The following is a 16,809-nucleotide window of genomic DNA, read 5'->3' on the forward strand; positions in this document are numbered from 1 at the left end:
GCCTTATCTCAGCTCACTGGTCACCATAGCAGCACCCACCTGTAGCACGCGCTCCAGCAGGTATATCTCACTGGTCACCCCCAGCCAATCCCTTCTTTGGCCGCCTTTCCTTCCAGTTCTCTGCTGCTAATGACTGGAACGAACTGCAAAAATCTCTGAAGCTGGAGACACATATCTCCCTCACTAGCTTTAAGCACCAGCTGTCAGAGCAGAGCACCTGTACATAGCCCATCTGTAAATAGCCCATCCAATTACCTCATCCCCATATTGTATTTATTTATTTTGCTCCTTTGCACCCCAGCATCTCTACTTGCACATTCATCTTCTGCACATCTACCATTCCAGTGTTTAATTGCTGTATTGTAATTACTTTGCCGCCATGGCCTATTTTTTTGCCTTACCTCCCTTATCTTACCTCATTTGCACACAATGTATATAGACTTTTTTCCCTACTGTATTATTGACTATGTTTATTCCATGTGTAACTCTGTTGTTGTATGTGTCGAACTGCTTTGCTTTCTTGGCCAGGTCGCAGTTGTAAATGAGAACTTGTTTTCAACTAGCCTACCTGGTGAAATAAATATAAAGAAAATAAAAATCTGCCCCGGGTCTCATAAATGCGCTGCTATACTCACAGAATGTTTCAGAGATTTAAAGTTATGACGCTGCATTTCATCAAATGTTCGCACTAAAATGACCAATAATACTGTGCGTCTCTGGTTCTTTTCATGTGTTTGGTCTGGACTGCATTCTCACCTGCAGCGAACTGCACCATGGTCCAAATTGAATCGGACCGAGACCAACCTTTATGAGCGAGCCATGGTGCTAATTCATTTTTTTGAGTGCGCTACGAATAGTGTTCACACTAGTCCAAATGAACCAAACTAAGAGGGTAAACACACCAAGTTGTTCAACATTTTTATGCTAAGACAGATTTCCATGCACATGGACGTCTCATTCAGTTTGTGCAGATGTCTGTTTTAAATGGCTACTGGATTTTCCTAGCATTAGCATGTTGGCTAAATGTTTGGCGTGTTGCACATAGCAACATTCCTAATGATTTGGATTCAGTTAGAATAGTTTTTACCATTTGAGATGTGGGGTTTGTGTGAGCTGCGAAAGAGAAGTGATTGTACCAAGGTTTCCAGCAGACAGAGGAAGTTGGGTAAAGTGATGCGTTATTCTGAAATCTGAGGCCGGGAAAGGAAAGCAAAACCCCAAAGTTTGCACAGAGTGGAGGAGGGATGGCTTTAACAGGCATAGATGACTGAAGAAGTGGACAGTTCAGTTATGCCTAGTTCATTTCTCACAGGCTTTTCTGCTCTGTCAGTGAGGTTGAGGGCTGTACTATGCACTCTTCTGCATCTTGTGCTTTCTCTCATATAAACTCCCTTTATTGGAGGGTAAAACCTTCATCTCTATTACATCCTGGTAACATAATCCACCATAACCACCCCCTGCCTGCCTTCCTCTGTCCCAGGCAACAGTGAGGAATTGTAAAGGAGGGAAGAGTCATGGATTCAGTCAATGGAAAGGCTCTTTCAGTGTGTGTTTGTACACAACCGTATGCGTGCGTGTATGTGCACTTGTGTGTACGTCATGTACCAAAGCCTGGCTGACTGTAGACAATTGATTTTCCAGCTGGAGTCAATAGCTCAGTGCCAAAGTGCTTATCACTACCTTGCTTTGCATTAGGCCTCAGTGCAACTCTATAAGCTGTGTGCAGCACAACAGCAGACTAGTGTTTTTATATACACCGTGTACTTTACCCTCTGTGGCGGCCAGTCCCGTCAGGTGAGAGTGATTCCTGGCTAAAGTCTCACTCGGGTTAATAGGCATACTGCATACTTTACTGTAGTTATCTATTGATGGAAATAAATCTTGGCCTTGGAATTCATCTCTTGTTCAGAATATCTTTTTAGTTTAGCTGTGGTACGGCTTTCGAGGAAATCTAGCCGGCTGGACTGAGTTTCAGTGGAAGACCTTCAAACCAAACTGCAAACGGGAGGGCAGATCTAGCCTTTACCTTAATCTCCAGTAATAATGACTAGTTCATCTATCTAGCCTATTGAGTTGTAGCACTGCCAATTAAATGTTACACTGCTTCCAATAACATTCGTATTAACTTCTATGATGATATAAAGCACTCTGAAGTCATGGCAGGAAAGACTGAACGATGACTATTCTTGTGAGGAGCAGTATACTGTTCCTGCCCTGTACATGACACAATCTCTGACCCATGTAAATAGGCTATATGCTATGTGGAGTTTTCTGACCATGTGACCTGCCCAGGAAAACAACTGAGCCCCTAGTTAAGCCTTTAACCTGGGCCCAGAATAAGAGAACAACCCTGGCCTTGGCTACTACAGTACCTGTCCTGGGCTGTTCCAAACTTAGACTGTGCTGGTGAGTGGCTGTGTCTGCCTGGAGGGGATGACTAATTAAACAGTCTTGTGACGAGGTCGGGCCCAGCCACTGAGCAGCAAGGTCAAAGGGTCTGTGTATGAGGGTGACTTTCGGAGCAGAGCAGGGGCCCTGCACTTAGAGCTGGGAGGGAGAGCGAGGGAGGGAGGGTGGGTGGAGTTGGCTAGGATGAAAGGAAAACGATGTGCTTGATGATGATCGAGGAGGAGAGGGAGCTCAGTTCTGCTACTGGGATGCAGAGACTGTAGAATCCACCCAAACCTTGACTCTGATTACTCTCAATCTACCTCTGGATTTCTATACTGATATCTGGGCACACGCAGGCGTGAATAAAAGGCCTTTCTACCAGTTATATCCACTTTGTTTCTCTTTACCTAGTGAAGCTGTGTGTGTGCACAGGGCTCAACGTCAGAATGTTTTGTGTTGAGGACAACGGTGATTAGGAGGTACTGAAAGTGCTCCTTTCAGCTCACACAGACTCCCTTCAGCTATTGAAGAGAGGCAACTCTGTGTGAATTCAAGGTCTACAAGCGTGACAGTCTTCTCCTGACAATATGCCTATGCCTAAATGTGTGTAGGTAGAGATTGTAAGACGACAATAAAGCCTAATAATAAGTAGTTGAAAATGTAGGGACAGCGTGTTGAGCAAGGAAGTTTGCATGATTGTCGTCAGAAGGCCGGTTCACCCTTCCTGTGTTGGGTCAGTCAGTCAGCTTCCACTGAATCTTTTGCCTCACTCATTCAGCACATTTTTAAAAGCATCAGCGTGACCACAGCATGGTTAGCAGTATGTTGGAAGATGTCCAGAAATAATCCCATCCATTCACTTTGTCCAATTTATCAACCCAGGAAATAAGTTATTTGGGGTTTAGCTTAACAACATCTGAGCCTCAAATCTGACTTCAGCTTGGTTTAGTTTTATAGTTCAGTTCAGAGGTGGATCAGGGGTGCAGTTTAGCGGAAACTCTAAAGCCGGTCTGAGGTAGCTAGAGTGGGGGGGGGTAAATGGCAATTGTGATTATTGATTGCGTTTTTCATTCACGTTGGTGTAGACCTAGTTCCATGAGACATGGTTAAAACATTAAGGTAAGGTAGATTATTATGACTAACTAGGTTTCCCCTTTCATCTGTGATTTAGCTAGCCAGCTAGCTAGCGATTGGCATTAGCGGCTAATGAATTTTGTCGGCACAGACCGCATGCTAACTAGCGTTTTGCAGAGAATAAGATACACAAACTAATAGTATAGCAAAGTGGAAAGCAGAATGGTTTTCTCGATCTGGTTTAGAGAGATGTTGCTACTTGACAGCATGTTGACTGCATGCAAGTGCCATTCGCGGAGTGGTCAAGCCTCGAAGAACAGCCTCCTTGAGTGGCAGGGGGCGGGGCTACAGGTGTGTGTCTGCGAGCGGGGTACAGGAGAGAGAACTCACCAGCAAAAAATCACAATTATAAACTGGTTGGTACGAGCCCTGAATGCTGATTGGCTGAAAGCCATGGTATATCAGACCATATACCACTGGTATGACACAACAATTTATTTTTACTTTTCTAATCCCATTGGTAAACAGTTTATAATAGCAATAAGGTACCTAAGGTTTGTGGTATATTGCCAATATACCACGACTAAGGGCTGTATCCAGGAACATCCCTTAGCTGTGCTATATTGGCCATATACAACACACCCTCTGCCTTATAGCTTAATTAACATGCAGAGTGAACTATAAAAACGGACGTTACAAGCGACCTAGTGGAATGTTAAAATATCACAACCTGTTAAAATTTGGATTCAATTAATTGTGTAGCCCTACCACACACACACACACTGAGTGTACAAAACATTAGGAACATCTGTGCGTTCCATTAGACCGGCAGCGTTTTAGATACACTGGACATTTTGAGAAATGTACCGAATCCATATGCATTGGGTGTGTAACCTGATTAGGGCGTCCACCTACAGTGCTCAGAATGACAGAAATGCGATTTAGGTGATGGTAATTCATATTAACAAAGTATTCAAGTCGAGGATGCAACGATGTTCGGTCCTTCTTACCGAATTCTGATGTTCACTTTGAAGATGTTAGAATAACTGTTCAACAAGACAAGTAACGAACAGCAAAATCACTAGCCTGTGTCAATCCACTATCACCCATAGTAGAAAAGTTGACCTATTCTATTGGTTAGCTTGTTGAGAAAGAAATGGCCCGTTCCAAACAGACTCTGGGACGCTTGTGGGACAATAAATCCCAAATTCATACGACTAGTAGGCGTAGGCTACATAAAATAAACTTTGAAAAGCAATGAGTCTGATGCAACAGATCAGAACATTTAGCTTAAGATGTTGATCAACTATTTCTTCACATTAGGCGTAGCAATGCACACAAGGCAGTAGGATACGAGTAAATGTTCGTTCCATAATGCAATTAGCGGGAAAACATTGTCATAAGGGCACCGCATATGCGAGCAGTTTCAGGTGACAGATGAAAATATCCATTAGAAATATAGAAAGAAGGGAGATGCAACAACTAGCATCTTTTGCTAGTATGACTAGGATTGTGCCTTTGGGTACTCGACAATGAAAGAAAGTTGATACATAAAATAATTGCTTCCACGGATATGGTCTGATTTTGGCTAGGATACTTTGAAGCAGGGAAAACATGCCTCATAATATGTAGTAAAACATTCAGGTTTCAAACAATTAAGAACACGTTTTCTAAATGCATACTGCCTCCAGCTCATTGCAAAGTGGTGTGTGACGCACTGATGAAGCCTGTCTTCATTTGCTGTTTGAGATGCGATGGCTGCACGCGAATTGAATGTGAGGCTGGGCTGATAGCAGCCACTCCCGTGCGGTCTGACAGAAGGCTCTGTATCTGTATGCAGTGCGTGAGTGATGAATAAGATGCCTAACGAATATACTGTACATGCGCCGATTTAATTCCACAAAATTATGCAAATTAACATATAGACCGATAAGCATGATCAGTCAAATGTATGTATATCGACTGGTATTTCCATCAATGAAAGGCTAAAAAGCATTATTTCGCAATGGGATTTCTTCAGGCTTTTCAAAAAATGTTATCGGTCAAAAGTCTAACGGACTTTAAAAAAAAATAAAGTCTAATGCAAATTAATTACTTAAAAATCATACAATGTGATTTTCTGGATTTTTGTTTTAGATTCTGTCTCTCACAGTTGAAGTGTACCTATGATAAAAATTACAGATCTCTATGTAACAGTTTAACTTTATGGCGGTCCCTCGCCCCGACCTGGGCGTGAACCAGGGACCCTCTGTACACATCAACAACAGTCACCCACGAAGCATCGTTACCCATCCATGGGGAACCACTACTTCAAGGTCTCAGAGCAAGTGACGTCCCCGATTGAAAGGCTATTAGCACGCAACACCGCTAACTAGATAGCCATTTCACATCGGTTACATCTACATGCTTTGTAAGTAGGAAACACTGCTGATTTTGCAGGTTATCAAATACTTGTTCTCCCCACTGTATTGTAACGACCCGGTATTGTGTTCTGTGTTTGTGGGTGTGTTATGGTTCTCATGGCTACTAGCAGGGGTTAAATATGTCAGGACAGATGGAAAGGTTGGGGGGGTATGATGGGTAATCCCGTGGGATTTGGAAATGCATAAAGAGGGATGAGTGTCTCATATCTCTCTCTTCTGTTCGGGCCTTGATCTGTTCCTATTAGAGTGACCTTAACTCGACATGTATAATTGTGTACGTTCGGCATTAGCGGCGTGGGCTGTGGCCTGAACAATAGCCCAGTTTAGGAATAAACCTGTGTTCTGACCTGTACACCTGGAGTCCGTCTCTTTTCTCTTTAATGACCCAGCCGGGTCATTACATTGGTGTCAGAAGTGCTTTCGAACTAAGGGATCGAGACTAGGCGAGTTAGCTGTTCAGTATAGGCCGGGTTGGCTTTAGCGTGACTCGCATCTACGGTCATGATGCCTGGGGCGAGGCGGAAAATTAAGGAAGAGTCGGACAAAGTGTCCGTTGTGAGCTCGGGGGTACACGGTCGGGAGGGTCAGGCGGCGACTGCCGTGGAGGGGCTTGAGAGCCACTTGGCGGGAGTTAAATTGTCAGTCAGCAAGATGGCAGAACTGGCGGGTTTTCCTTCACATCGCTCGAGAGCAGACGTCACGGCGACGGGGATATCGACGTCACCGGGTGCGGAAATGGCTGGGCCTGCTTATGTAAACAGAGATGGCGGCGACCTATTGCCATTAGCCACGGTAGCGGCTAAACTACCAAAGTTCAATGGACAAGGTAAATGGGAAGTTTTTTTCACTCAATTCGAGTTGTTGGCTAGAGCCGGGAGGTGGTCTGACGAGACGAAAGCGTTACAGCTTGCCCTGAGCCTGGCGGAGGAGGTGTCGGAATGCCTGCTAACGCTAGCCCCGGGCGATAGGGGCGACTACGGTGCGCTAGTGGAGGCATTGGGGGGCCGTTTCGGCAGCGACGCGCAGCCCAACATGCTGCGTATTGAACTGTGTAACAAAAAGAGACTTCAGGGGGAATCATTAAAGGCGTTGGCAAGTGGTATTCTGAGCCTGACCAGGCGGGCTTATGCAACTATGCCGATTGGGGTGCAAGACGAGCTGGCACGGGACAGTTTTATTAGAGCGCTCTCTTCCACCGAACTGGGTAAGCATGTTCAGATGGCGGACCCACCATCTCTGCAGGCTGCAGTGGAGATAGCCAGAAAGAGGGAGCTGATCTGGGGTGAGGGAGTGAGAGTGGAAGTCACCAGTCAACCAGAGGTGAGAGCAGCGGTGGCTGGGGTGCCAGGGGTCACAAAGCCAGAGTGGGTTGACGAGTTGGGCGGGCTAGTCAAGACTGCTTCGCTTGTCATGGAGAGGGGCTCCAGGCAACGTCGCAGTGTCAGCTCAACTCCTATTGTCTGCTGGGGTTGTGGCCAACCTGGCCACATTCAGCGGGAGTGTGGCAGATTCCCCCGTCACCAGGGAAACGACAACGGGTTCTCGCGCAGGGGGCAGCGCGGGCCCACCCCCCCGCCCCCGAACCCACTGTAAGCAAAGGAGGTACCCAGCAGCGCAGACAAGAGGGTGGGGACCTGCTCCCCCAGGGTGTAGCTGCCGCCGTGTTTCCTAGTCCGGTAGTTGTGGTGGGACGTACCACCGTTGGGGACTTCTGCAATGTCGTCGTCAAGGTAGAGGGGGTGGAATGTTTGGCCCTGGTCGACACGGGCTCTACAGTAACCCTGGTGAGACCAGACATACTACCTGTTGGGGTGCGGGTGGAGCCGACCCATGTCCAGCTACGGACTGTCACGGGGGAGCTAGCCCCCATGTTAGGGAAGTGTCAGCTATCTGTGACTGTGGGGGGGAGAACTGTGGGGTGTCCGGTGTGGGTAGCAGCGGTGCAGGACCCCTGTATACTGGGAATGGACTTTTTGAAAAACTGTGGGGCTCAGTTGGACTTAGCGTCAGGTACTTTGAGGCTGTCGGGGGGGCCCACAGTGGGAATGTCGCCTTCGGGAGGGCCAGCAGGGGGCAGGGCTGTTCCTCCGTCTTCCTCCAAGCTTGCAGAAACTCCACCGGTCATCCCGGCTGCTCCCTTGGTCGTTGTGCCATCCCAGCAGCTGTCTCCGGCGGCGACGGCCTTCACTCCCCATCATGGTGCAAGCACAGGCAGCCCAGTAGCCCAAAACACACTGGCCCCTTCAACCCATCAGCCCGACGGGGGGAAGGAGGAAGCTATCGACGCCGTCGAGGCTGTGTGGCTGAAGAACTGTCAGGGTCTGGATGAGGGACAACAGAGACAGTTAAAGCAGCTGCTGTTGGACTTTAAAGATAGCTTCGCTTGGGGGGAAGATGAGGTAGGACAAACGCACCTAGTTCAGCACGAAATAGACACTGGGGACGCCCGACCCATTAAAATTCGGCCCCGTCGTATTCCCCTTGCCAGGAGGGAAGCAGCAGACACAGCTATTGTTGACATGTTGCGGGCTGATTTCATTGAGCCATCAGATAGCCCATGGTCCGCGCCGGTCGTCATGGTGCCTAAGAAAGGGGGTAAACTTAGGTTTTGTGTTGACTACAGGGGCCTAAATTCTGTCACCACTAAAGACTCTTATCCCCTACCGAGGATTGATGAGTCGCTAGACCACGTGAGAGGGTCCTCGTGGTTCTCCTCCCTTGATCTGCGCAGTGGCTACTGGCAGGTGCCCCTCTCGCCAGGGGCACGTGAAAAAACGGCCTTCTCCACAGATAGGGGCCATTGGTAGTTCAAGGTGCTGTGCTTCGGGCTCTGTAATGCTCCTGCCACCTTTGAGAGGCTCATGGACAGAGTGCTGGCGGGGGTTCCGAGAGACGAGTGTGTTGTGTACCTAGACGACATATTGGTGCACGGCACATCGTTTGAGGGGGCACTGGGGGCAATTAGGCGAGTGTTGGAGAGAATCTCGGGGGCGGGGCTAAAATTACATCCGGGAAAGTGCCATTTCATGCAAAGGGAGGTGGCGTTCCTGGGGCATCAGCTGGGTGGTGAGGGCATCAGCACGATGCCAGACAAAGTAGAGGCTGTGAGGGGGTGGCCAGTTCCAGGGGGAAAAAAAGAGGTTAAGAGCTTCCTGGGGCTGGCATCCTACTATCGTAGGTTTGTGAAGGGGTTTGCGGGGGTAGCGGCTCCTTTGAACCAGCTACTCAAGGAGGACACTGTTTTTCAGTGGACCGAAGAGCACCAGCGGGCGTTTGAGGCCCTCAAACGTCCCTGATGGAGGCCCCTGTCCTGGCCTCACCAGACCCGAACCGTCCGTTCATCCTGGACACCGACGCAAGCAATGAGGGGTTGGGGGCTGTGCTGGCTCAGCGGGGTCCTGATGGGGAACACGTAGTAGCTTATTACAGCAGGACTTTTGATAAGGCTGAAAAACGCTACTGCGTGACAAGGAGAGAGCTTTTGGCTGTCGTGGCAGCAGTACGCCATTTCAAGTACTACCTGGGGGGCCTGCCGTTTGTGGTCCGGACGGATCACTCCGCCCTGCAGTGGCTTCTCTCCTTCAAGGAGCCAGAGGGTCAGATTGCCCGCTGGCTGGAGGAGCTACAACCCTACGACTTCCAGGTGGAGCACAGGGCCGGCCTTCGCCACAGCAATGCAGACGCCTTGTCCCGCCGCCCGTGTGCTGAGGATGGCTGTGGGTACTGCGCCAAACGGGTGGAGCGAGAGAGAGAACTGTGCAGGGAGGAGGGAGTCACCGCCACGGTGAGTCAGCTGAGTGTGACAGAGTGCCGGGAGCTTGAGGCTGTGGATGTTGGTGAGTGGAGGCGTCGCCAGGAGGAGGACGCAGAGCTGCGTCCTGTGCTGCGGTGGGTGGAAGAGAGAAGACGACCGCCGTGGGGGGACGTAGCCCCTCTATCACCAGTCACCAAAGGACTGTGGGCTAAATTCACAGTCCTTAGAGTGGCTGAGGGAGTGCTCCAGAGGGGGTGGAAAAAGGCAGCGACTGGAGAAATTACGTGGCAGGTAGTGGTGCCCAAAAGGCTGCAGGGGAGCGTGTTACAGCAGCTTCATGGGGGAGTAGGCGCAGGGCATTTTGGGGTCTCCAAAACGTTAAAGCGCATGCGTAAAGGCTTCTATTGGGCCAGGCACAGGAGGGATGTTGAGGACTTTTGTAGGCAGTGCGATGAGTGTGCTGCTAAAAAAGGACCTCCAGGTCAGTCACACGCCCTCCTACAACAATTCCCAGTAGGGGAGCCCATGGAGAGACTGGGGGTAGACATAGTAGGGCCGTTTCCAACCACAGACAGCGGTAACAGGTGGATTCTAACCGCTATGGACTACTTCACCAAGTGGCCGGAGGCTTACGCTCTCCCAGACCAGGAGGCGGGGACAGTAGCTGATGCGTTGGTGGGGGGAATAATCAGTCGGTTCGGGGTGCCACAGTCTATTCACAGCGACCAGGGGAGAAACTTCGAGTCACGGGTGTTCACAGAGTTGTGTAGACGGTTAGGTGCGGAGAAGACGCGCACTACTCCGCTTCACCCCCAGAGTGATGGGTTGGTGGAAAGATTCAACAGAACATTAGCACAGCAGCTGGCCATCGTTACCTCAAAACACCAGAGAGATTGGGACACCCACTTACCGTTTATTCTTATGGCGTGTAGGTCGGCTGTTCAAGAATCGACTGCGTGCCTCCCAGCACTACTAATGTTAGGTCGTGAGTTGCGCACCCCAGCCGAACTGACGTTTGGCCACCCTCCTGATAGTGGCGACCGGGTTTTGCCTGGCCCGGACTATGTGTGTCGTCTGCAGAACCGGTTAGAAGCGGCTCACACCTTCGCAAGAGAGCAACTCGAGAACGCAGGGGTGCGCCAAAAGCGCCACTACGACTCGCGCGCTAGGGGGAGGCACTTTGGAGCGGGAGAATGTGTGTGGCTTCACAACCCCACGCGCAAGAAGGGGCGGTGCCCAAAGCTGGACAGTGCATGGGTGGGGCCGTGTCTGGTGATAGAGAGAGTGGGGGAGGTGACGTACCGGGTGGAGGTCCCTCCACGGAGCAGGAAGGTGGTGGTCCACCGGGATCGATTGGCACCCTACAGAGGGAGGAAAACGGTAGGGAATGGGAGTGAGGTCTCTGATGTGAGCCCACGGGAACAGTCTAACGAGGGGACTCTAGCGCAACCTGAGCCTGGGGAGGGGGCTGCTTCTTCGGAGGGCGCTGGAAATGACATTGGGGCAGAGGAGTGTTCTGGGGGTTCACCGGGGAGAGTCACGGGGAGGCCCAAGAGACTGATGCGACCTCCGGGTCGTTTTAAGGATTTTGTTGTGTAACCCTAGGGGCTAGGGTTTAGAAAGGGGGGGGCTATGTAACGACCCGGTATTGTGTTCTGTGTTTGTGGGTGTGTTATGGTTCTCATGGCTACTAGCAGGGGTTAAATATGTCAGGACAGATGGAAAGGTTGGGGGGGTATGATGGGTAATCCCGCGGGATTTGGAAATGCATAAAGAGGGATGAGTGTCTCATATCTCTCTCTTCTGTTCGGGCCTTGATCTGTTCCTATTAGAGTGACCTTAACTCGACATGTATAATTGTGTACGTTCGGCATTAGCGGCGTGGGCTGTGGCCTGAACAATAGCCCAGTTTAGGAATAAACCTGTGTTCTGACCTGTACACCTGGAGTCCGTCTCTTTTCTCTTTAATGACCCAGCCGGGTCATTACAGTATGTATTAGGAATGCAACGGTACAGTGGGTCCACAGTTTGGTATGTATCACGGTTTGTGGGTAACAGTACGGTTTCGGTATCTTTTATATTTAAGAAAAAAATAAAAACACATCACCCTTTAAACAATGAAGTCTTTATTTTGCCTATAGACAAATACAACTTTCCAATCAGAAAAATGGCAGCATGACTGAGTAGGCCTGGTTTCTGTCTCTACTATATGAAATAAAGGGGAGAAAAATATTTAAAAATGAAAAGTGCTTCTTATCTTTGACAACCTGTAGCTCTTCATCTCCCAATCCAGTACATAGTGAACCGTCACAGTGAGGTAGCTTTGAGTTGCTCTGGAGGGCCAACTATCAGTGGAGAGAGCTAGATAGGGTGTCTGTCAATTCGTTTTCCATTTCTCTCCGTGATGTTTCATAGAGTTTGGGCATTCTGCTGAAATGTGTGCGGGAGGGGACGTTGTAATGCGGTTAATTTTTTTTAATCTGGTGACGAAATCCCGAGTCAGTAACCACCGAATAGGGTGGCAAATCTTTGGCTATGAATACTCCCACTGCGTTCGTTAATTCTTAGTTTTTCTGAATTTGTCGCAAATTGTTGTTGAAAGGCAGCAGCGAGAGATTGTTGTGTTTTCGCTAACGAGTTGACTCTCCTTGCTCCAGGGATACGGCCTGGTGATGTAAATGACACATCATGTTAGAAGTGTTTCCACTCGAGTAGCCGACAGTGGCAATGCTTACAGACTGTACTTTGTTTATGGTCTTCTTACCCTCGTCATCGTATTGAACGCTGAATTCAAAATGTTCCCACGCAGCAGATTTGAAAGAGGTCGGTGCCTCTTCAAATTTGCTTCCCTCTGTCTCGCTAGCGCTCGCATTTGTCACGTCGGAGCTGAGATAATATTTGTTTTTTGTTTCCCATCTCTTCATGAGGCCCCTGTAGGGAGGTTTCCTACTGAGATGTCGTTGCAAATCGTCCATTAGTTGTTTAAGGGGGAGGGGGTTGCGGCCTCTACAATTTGAGACATTGCTGTGGAGTAAAAATTGTCAGCCCCCACAAGCTGCGCGTCTAGTTCTGTGGATCTGAATGTACAACGTGCGTGTAGTCTGCAGCGCAATAAGCACGTTTTGGAAATTATAGAAAAATGACAGGCATACCGTGATTCCGCGGTTCAAGTGTGCATATTGAACCGTGGGGGCGTACCGAACGGTTCGATAACATACTGTGTACCGTTGCATCCCTAGACTATGGATGGATGGATGGTTATTCAGTTCCAGTGACAAAACACTCAGTTTTTCAGAGCTCCACTCCGTATTGGTACAGAATAAACATCTGCCTCTGAAAATAGCACCATATTCCCTTCATCGCCATAGGGCTCTGGTCAAAAGTAGTGCACTAGGGAATAGGGTGCCATTTTGGATGTACACAAGTTCCCTGGTCCATTGGTCTCACTGTCCAGTGTCACTCCCCAGACATAATAGGTCTTTATTTCTGCCATGGTTATTTCCAGCTCGGAGGGTATTTTGTGGAGCGCTGACTAACGGGGAACAATGTTAGCATAATTTTATCAATGCTAATGGAATTCACAAGCCAAGCCAATGCTAAGCTAACCTCTGTCACTTCAGAAATACCACCACTTAGGCTACAGCAAGGGCAATCATGTCCACCTACTCCCTCACTGCAGTTCTCCACAGTCCACTCCACACTGCTTGTCTGCATCCCAAATGGCACCGTATTACCTAGGGCTGGCACAATGACCGTATTATTGTGCAACTGACGATTATGGATGAACATCGTCACGAAAATAAAATAACTGTCATAACCTTAAAAAAAGTGTATTTTATTTATTTATTATTAGTTTTGTGTGTGGGTTAGCTGACTGCAGACAGGAAGGCCTGGCACAGGTGTGGTTGAGTCGGTTTCCGCGGTAACATTGACTTTTTACAACCACTTTGGTTGCCTTGAGTTCATTTGACTGTTACGACCCTGCTATTACCTATATACCGCTTGACCTTTGACCAGGGCCCATAGGTCTCTGCCTCTGGTCAAACGTAATACACTACGTAGGGAATTGGGTGCTATTTTGAGGTGCAGACATTGTTTTGGGTGTTAAGCTACCTCCTGTGTCTTGTAGATCTTTGTATATCAAATGTTGTGTAAGTAGGTATCGGACTTACTGAGCTCCCCTTTTCTCTGTTCCAGGTACAAACGAGTCTTCTCCGTGGGCACTCATGGCATTACCACGTACAACCCCACCACGCTCGAAGTCACAAACCAGGTCAGGGGACTCCTCTTTAATCCCGTCATGTTTTCGCAGTCTGAGTCATGTGACATTATCCATGTGATGAGTACCATTATGTGATGACTGTCAACATATTTTTTTCTTCTTCTGTTTATTCCTAAATAGCCCAGTGGTTATGATTTTGTTCAGCATATCCCCTTTCACCAAGTTGATGAATATCTATGAACTGTCATTTTCACTGTTATGGAATGTGACTTGTTGACACGTGACATGTTGGTCTCTCTGTCTCACTCTCTGTGGTGCCCTGTAGTGGCCGTACGGGGACATCTGTGGCATCACCCCGGTGGGAAAGGGCCAGGGCACCGAGTTCAACCTCACATTCCGCAAGGGCAGTGGCAAAAAGTCAGAAACGCTCAAGTTCTCCACAGAGCACCGGACAGAGCTACTCACAGAGGCACTGGTGAGAGAACACACCATTGGTTCTGGAAGAATATACTTTATAAATACCTGAGGAGCTTGGTTTAACTGTCTTACCTCATTACAACCCAAATATAAGCTTTTTTTGGTCGATTGTTTGTAAACCATAGAATTTTAAGAATAACATAAACATGGCTCAAGCTAGCATTTTGATATCATGGGTGGTCAGTCCATAGTGCCATCTATACATTTGAGAGGGGTTACATTTCTTAAGCCCCACCCCCTCAGCTGTTTTCCCCAAACAGTGGTGAGATGACTGCTTAGTAGTTCTTTGAATCCCAGATTGCCCTTTTTAGTATGTTGTACTGGGAACTACACTCACCTCCCACCACCAGAACCCATGTGTAGCATCAGCCATTATTTTTTCATGAGAACGCTCAACACATTAGCAACAGTGGTCGACTGTTGGCTGCTTTAGAAACACCATCACATACAATAAAAGTAGGGCTGTCACGTGATACAAATAATTAATGGCATTACTTAATCACAAATCAAGTTTGGCCCAGAAGAACATATTTTTCCATTTAAAAAGCAGTGCATTGAGTTACAGGCATACTATTCTTTGATTGTAAGGGACGGAAAACACTTATCTCCATCAGAATGTTTTAGTAACATGTTCTAAATGAGTGCGAGTATAGGAATAAATAACTGGATACGTGGATACAGAGAGCTTTTAAACTTGTCCAACAATGTTATGAAAACACTGTAAACATCTGTACTGTTCAGATAACTACACACACAGGCCTACACTCTCTCCCTCCCCTCCCTCTCTCCCACACCCGATGTATTTCACTCCCACTCTCACATACACACAATCATACACACCCCACTCTTGCATATGCAGCCTACCTTTTGAAGCATCTCTTTGAGTAGCCTATTCCTTTTCAATTCTTCCTGTGCCATTCCAATTTGTGCTTAGCCTAGTCAGTTGTAACATTTCTTTGGGGTGGCAGGTAGCATAGTGGTTAGGGCATTGGGCCAGTAACCGAAAGGTTGCTGGATCGAATCCCAGAGCTGACATGGTAAAATACAAAAATCTATCCTTCTGCCCCTGAACAAGGCAGTTGTTCCCCAGTAGGCCCTCATTGTAAATTTGAATTTGTTCTAAACTGACTTGCCTGGTTAAATTTAAGGTTGAATGATAAAAGCACAAATTCGCAGCAGAAAGGAAAAACATAGCTTGGGCATAACTTTTACATGATTTTGGCTAGAGGCACACTGTCTTCAGTGACGTAAAGGCGCAAGCATTCAACACAATCAATTTGTGTTCTGCGCAATGGTCCGTGCGGAAACGCGTGTGCTTAACTACAGCCGATGTCCACGCCGCCGCCTCAAATCTAATTAGCATCATAAAAAACTGTCTAAGCTAGAGATCCATGTTTTTTTTAATGGGCTGCATCTCAATCCGCCGTTTGACGGATTGCCAACTTCTGTCTGTGGAGTTCGAAAGCTTGGGCTACAATCAATCAATCGATCAAATGTATTTATAAAGCCCTTTTTATATCAGCAGATGTCACAACGTGCTGTACAGAAGCCCAGTCTAGAACCCCAAACAGCAAGCAATGCAGATGTAGAAGCACGGTGGCTAGGAATAACTGCCTAGAAAGGCAAGAACCTAGAAAGAAACCTAGAGAGGAACCAGGATCTGAGGGGTGGCCAGTCCTCTTCCGGCTGTGCCGGGTAGAGGTTATAAGAGTACGTGGCCATTTAAGGCCAGATTGTTCTTCAAGATGTTCATATATGACCAACTGGGTCAAAAATAATCAGTGGTTATAGAGTGTGCAACAGGTCAGTACCTCAGGAGTAAATGTCAGTTGGCTTTTCATAGGTGAGCATTGAGGTCGAGACAGCAGGTGCGGTAGAGAGGGAATCGAAAACAGCAGTTCCAGGACAAAGGTAGCACGTCCGGTGAAACAGGTCAGGGTTCCATAGCCGTAGTCAGTTGAAACAGTTGAAACTGGAGCAGCAGCACGACCAGGTAGAATGGGGGCAGCCAGAAGTCATCAGGCCAGGTAGTCCTGAGGCATGGTCCTAGGGCTCAGGTCCTCTGGGAAGGGGAGAGAATTAGAGGGAGCACACTTAAATTCACAAAGGACACCGAATTTGACAGGAGAATTACGTCAGATATAACAGACTGACCCCAGCACCCCGGCACTTAGACTATTGCAGCATAGATACTGGAGGCTGAAACTGGTGGGTCGGGGGACATTGTGGCCCCGTCCGACGATACCCCCTGACAGGGCCAACCAGGCAGGATATAACCCCACCCACTTTGTCAAAGCACAGCCCCCACACCACTAGAGATATCAACACACCCCCAACTTAGTACCCTGAGACAAGGCCAAGTATAGCCCACAAAAATCTCCGCTGCCACACGAGCCCGAGAGGGGGGGGGGCGCAAAACTGGACAGCAAGATCACGTCTGACTCACCCCACTCACATGCCATCCCTAG

At 48.2% G+C, this 16,809-nt stretch overlaps 1 protein-coding gene across 9 annotated transcripts in view; it reads left to right on the forward strand.

Moving 5' to 3' along the window:
• Positions 1 to 16,809, forward strand: part of LOC129859346 (dnaJ homolog subfamily C member 13-like) — a 54,939-nt gene that overhangs the window by 7,921 nt on the left and 30,209 nt on the right. For all 9 annotated transcript variants that reach the window (XR_008760150.1, XM_055929001.1, XM_055929000.1 and 6 more), the window contains 2 exons: positions 13,840 to 13,915; positions 14,190 to 14,339. Coding sequence is in view for 8 of the 9 variants with exons in the window: in XM_055929001.1 (XP_055784976.1) it covers positions 13,840 to 13,915; positions 14,190 to 14,339 (226 nt within the window). In the remaining variant the exon portion in view is untranslated. The remainder of the gene's footprint in view (positions 1 to 13,839; positions 13,916 to 14,189; positions 14,340 to 16,809) is intronic.

This window comes from Salvelinus fontinalis, chromosome 7, assembly GCF_029448725.1.
Source record: "Salvelinus fontinalis isolate EN_2023a chromosome 7, ASM2944872v1, whole genome shotgun sequence".
Lineage (NCBI taxonomy): Eukaryota > Metazoa > Chordata > Actinopteri > Salmoniformes > Salmonidae > Salvelinus > Salvelinus fontinalis.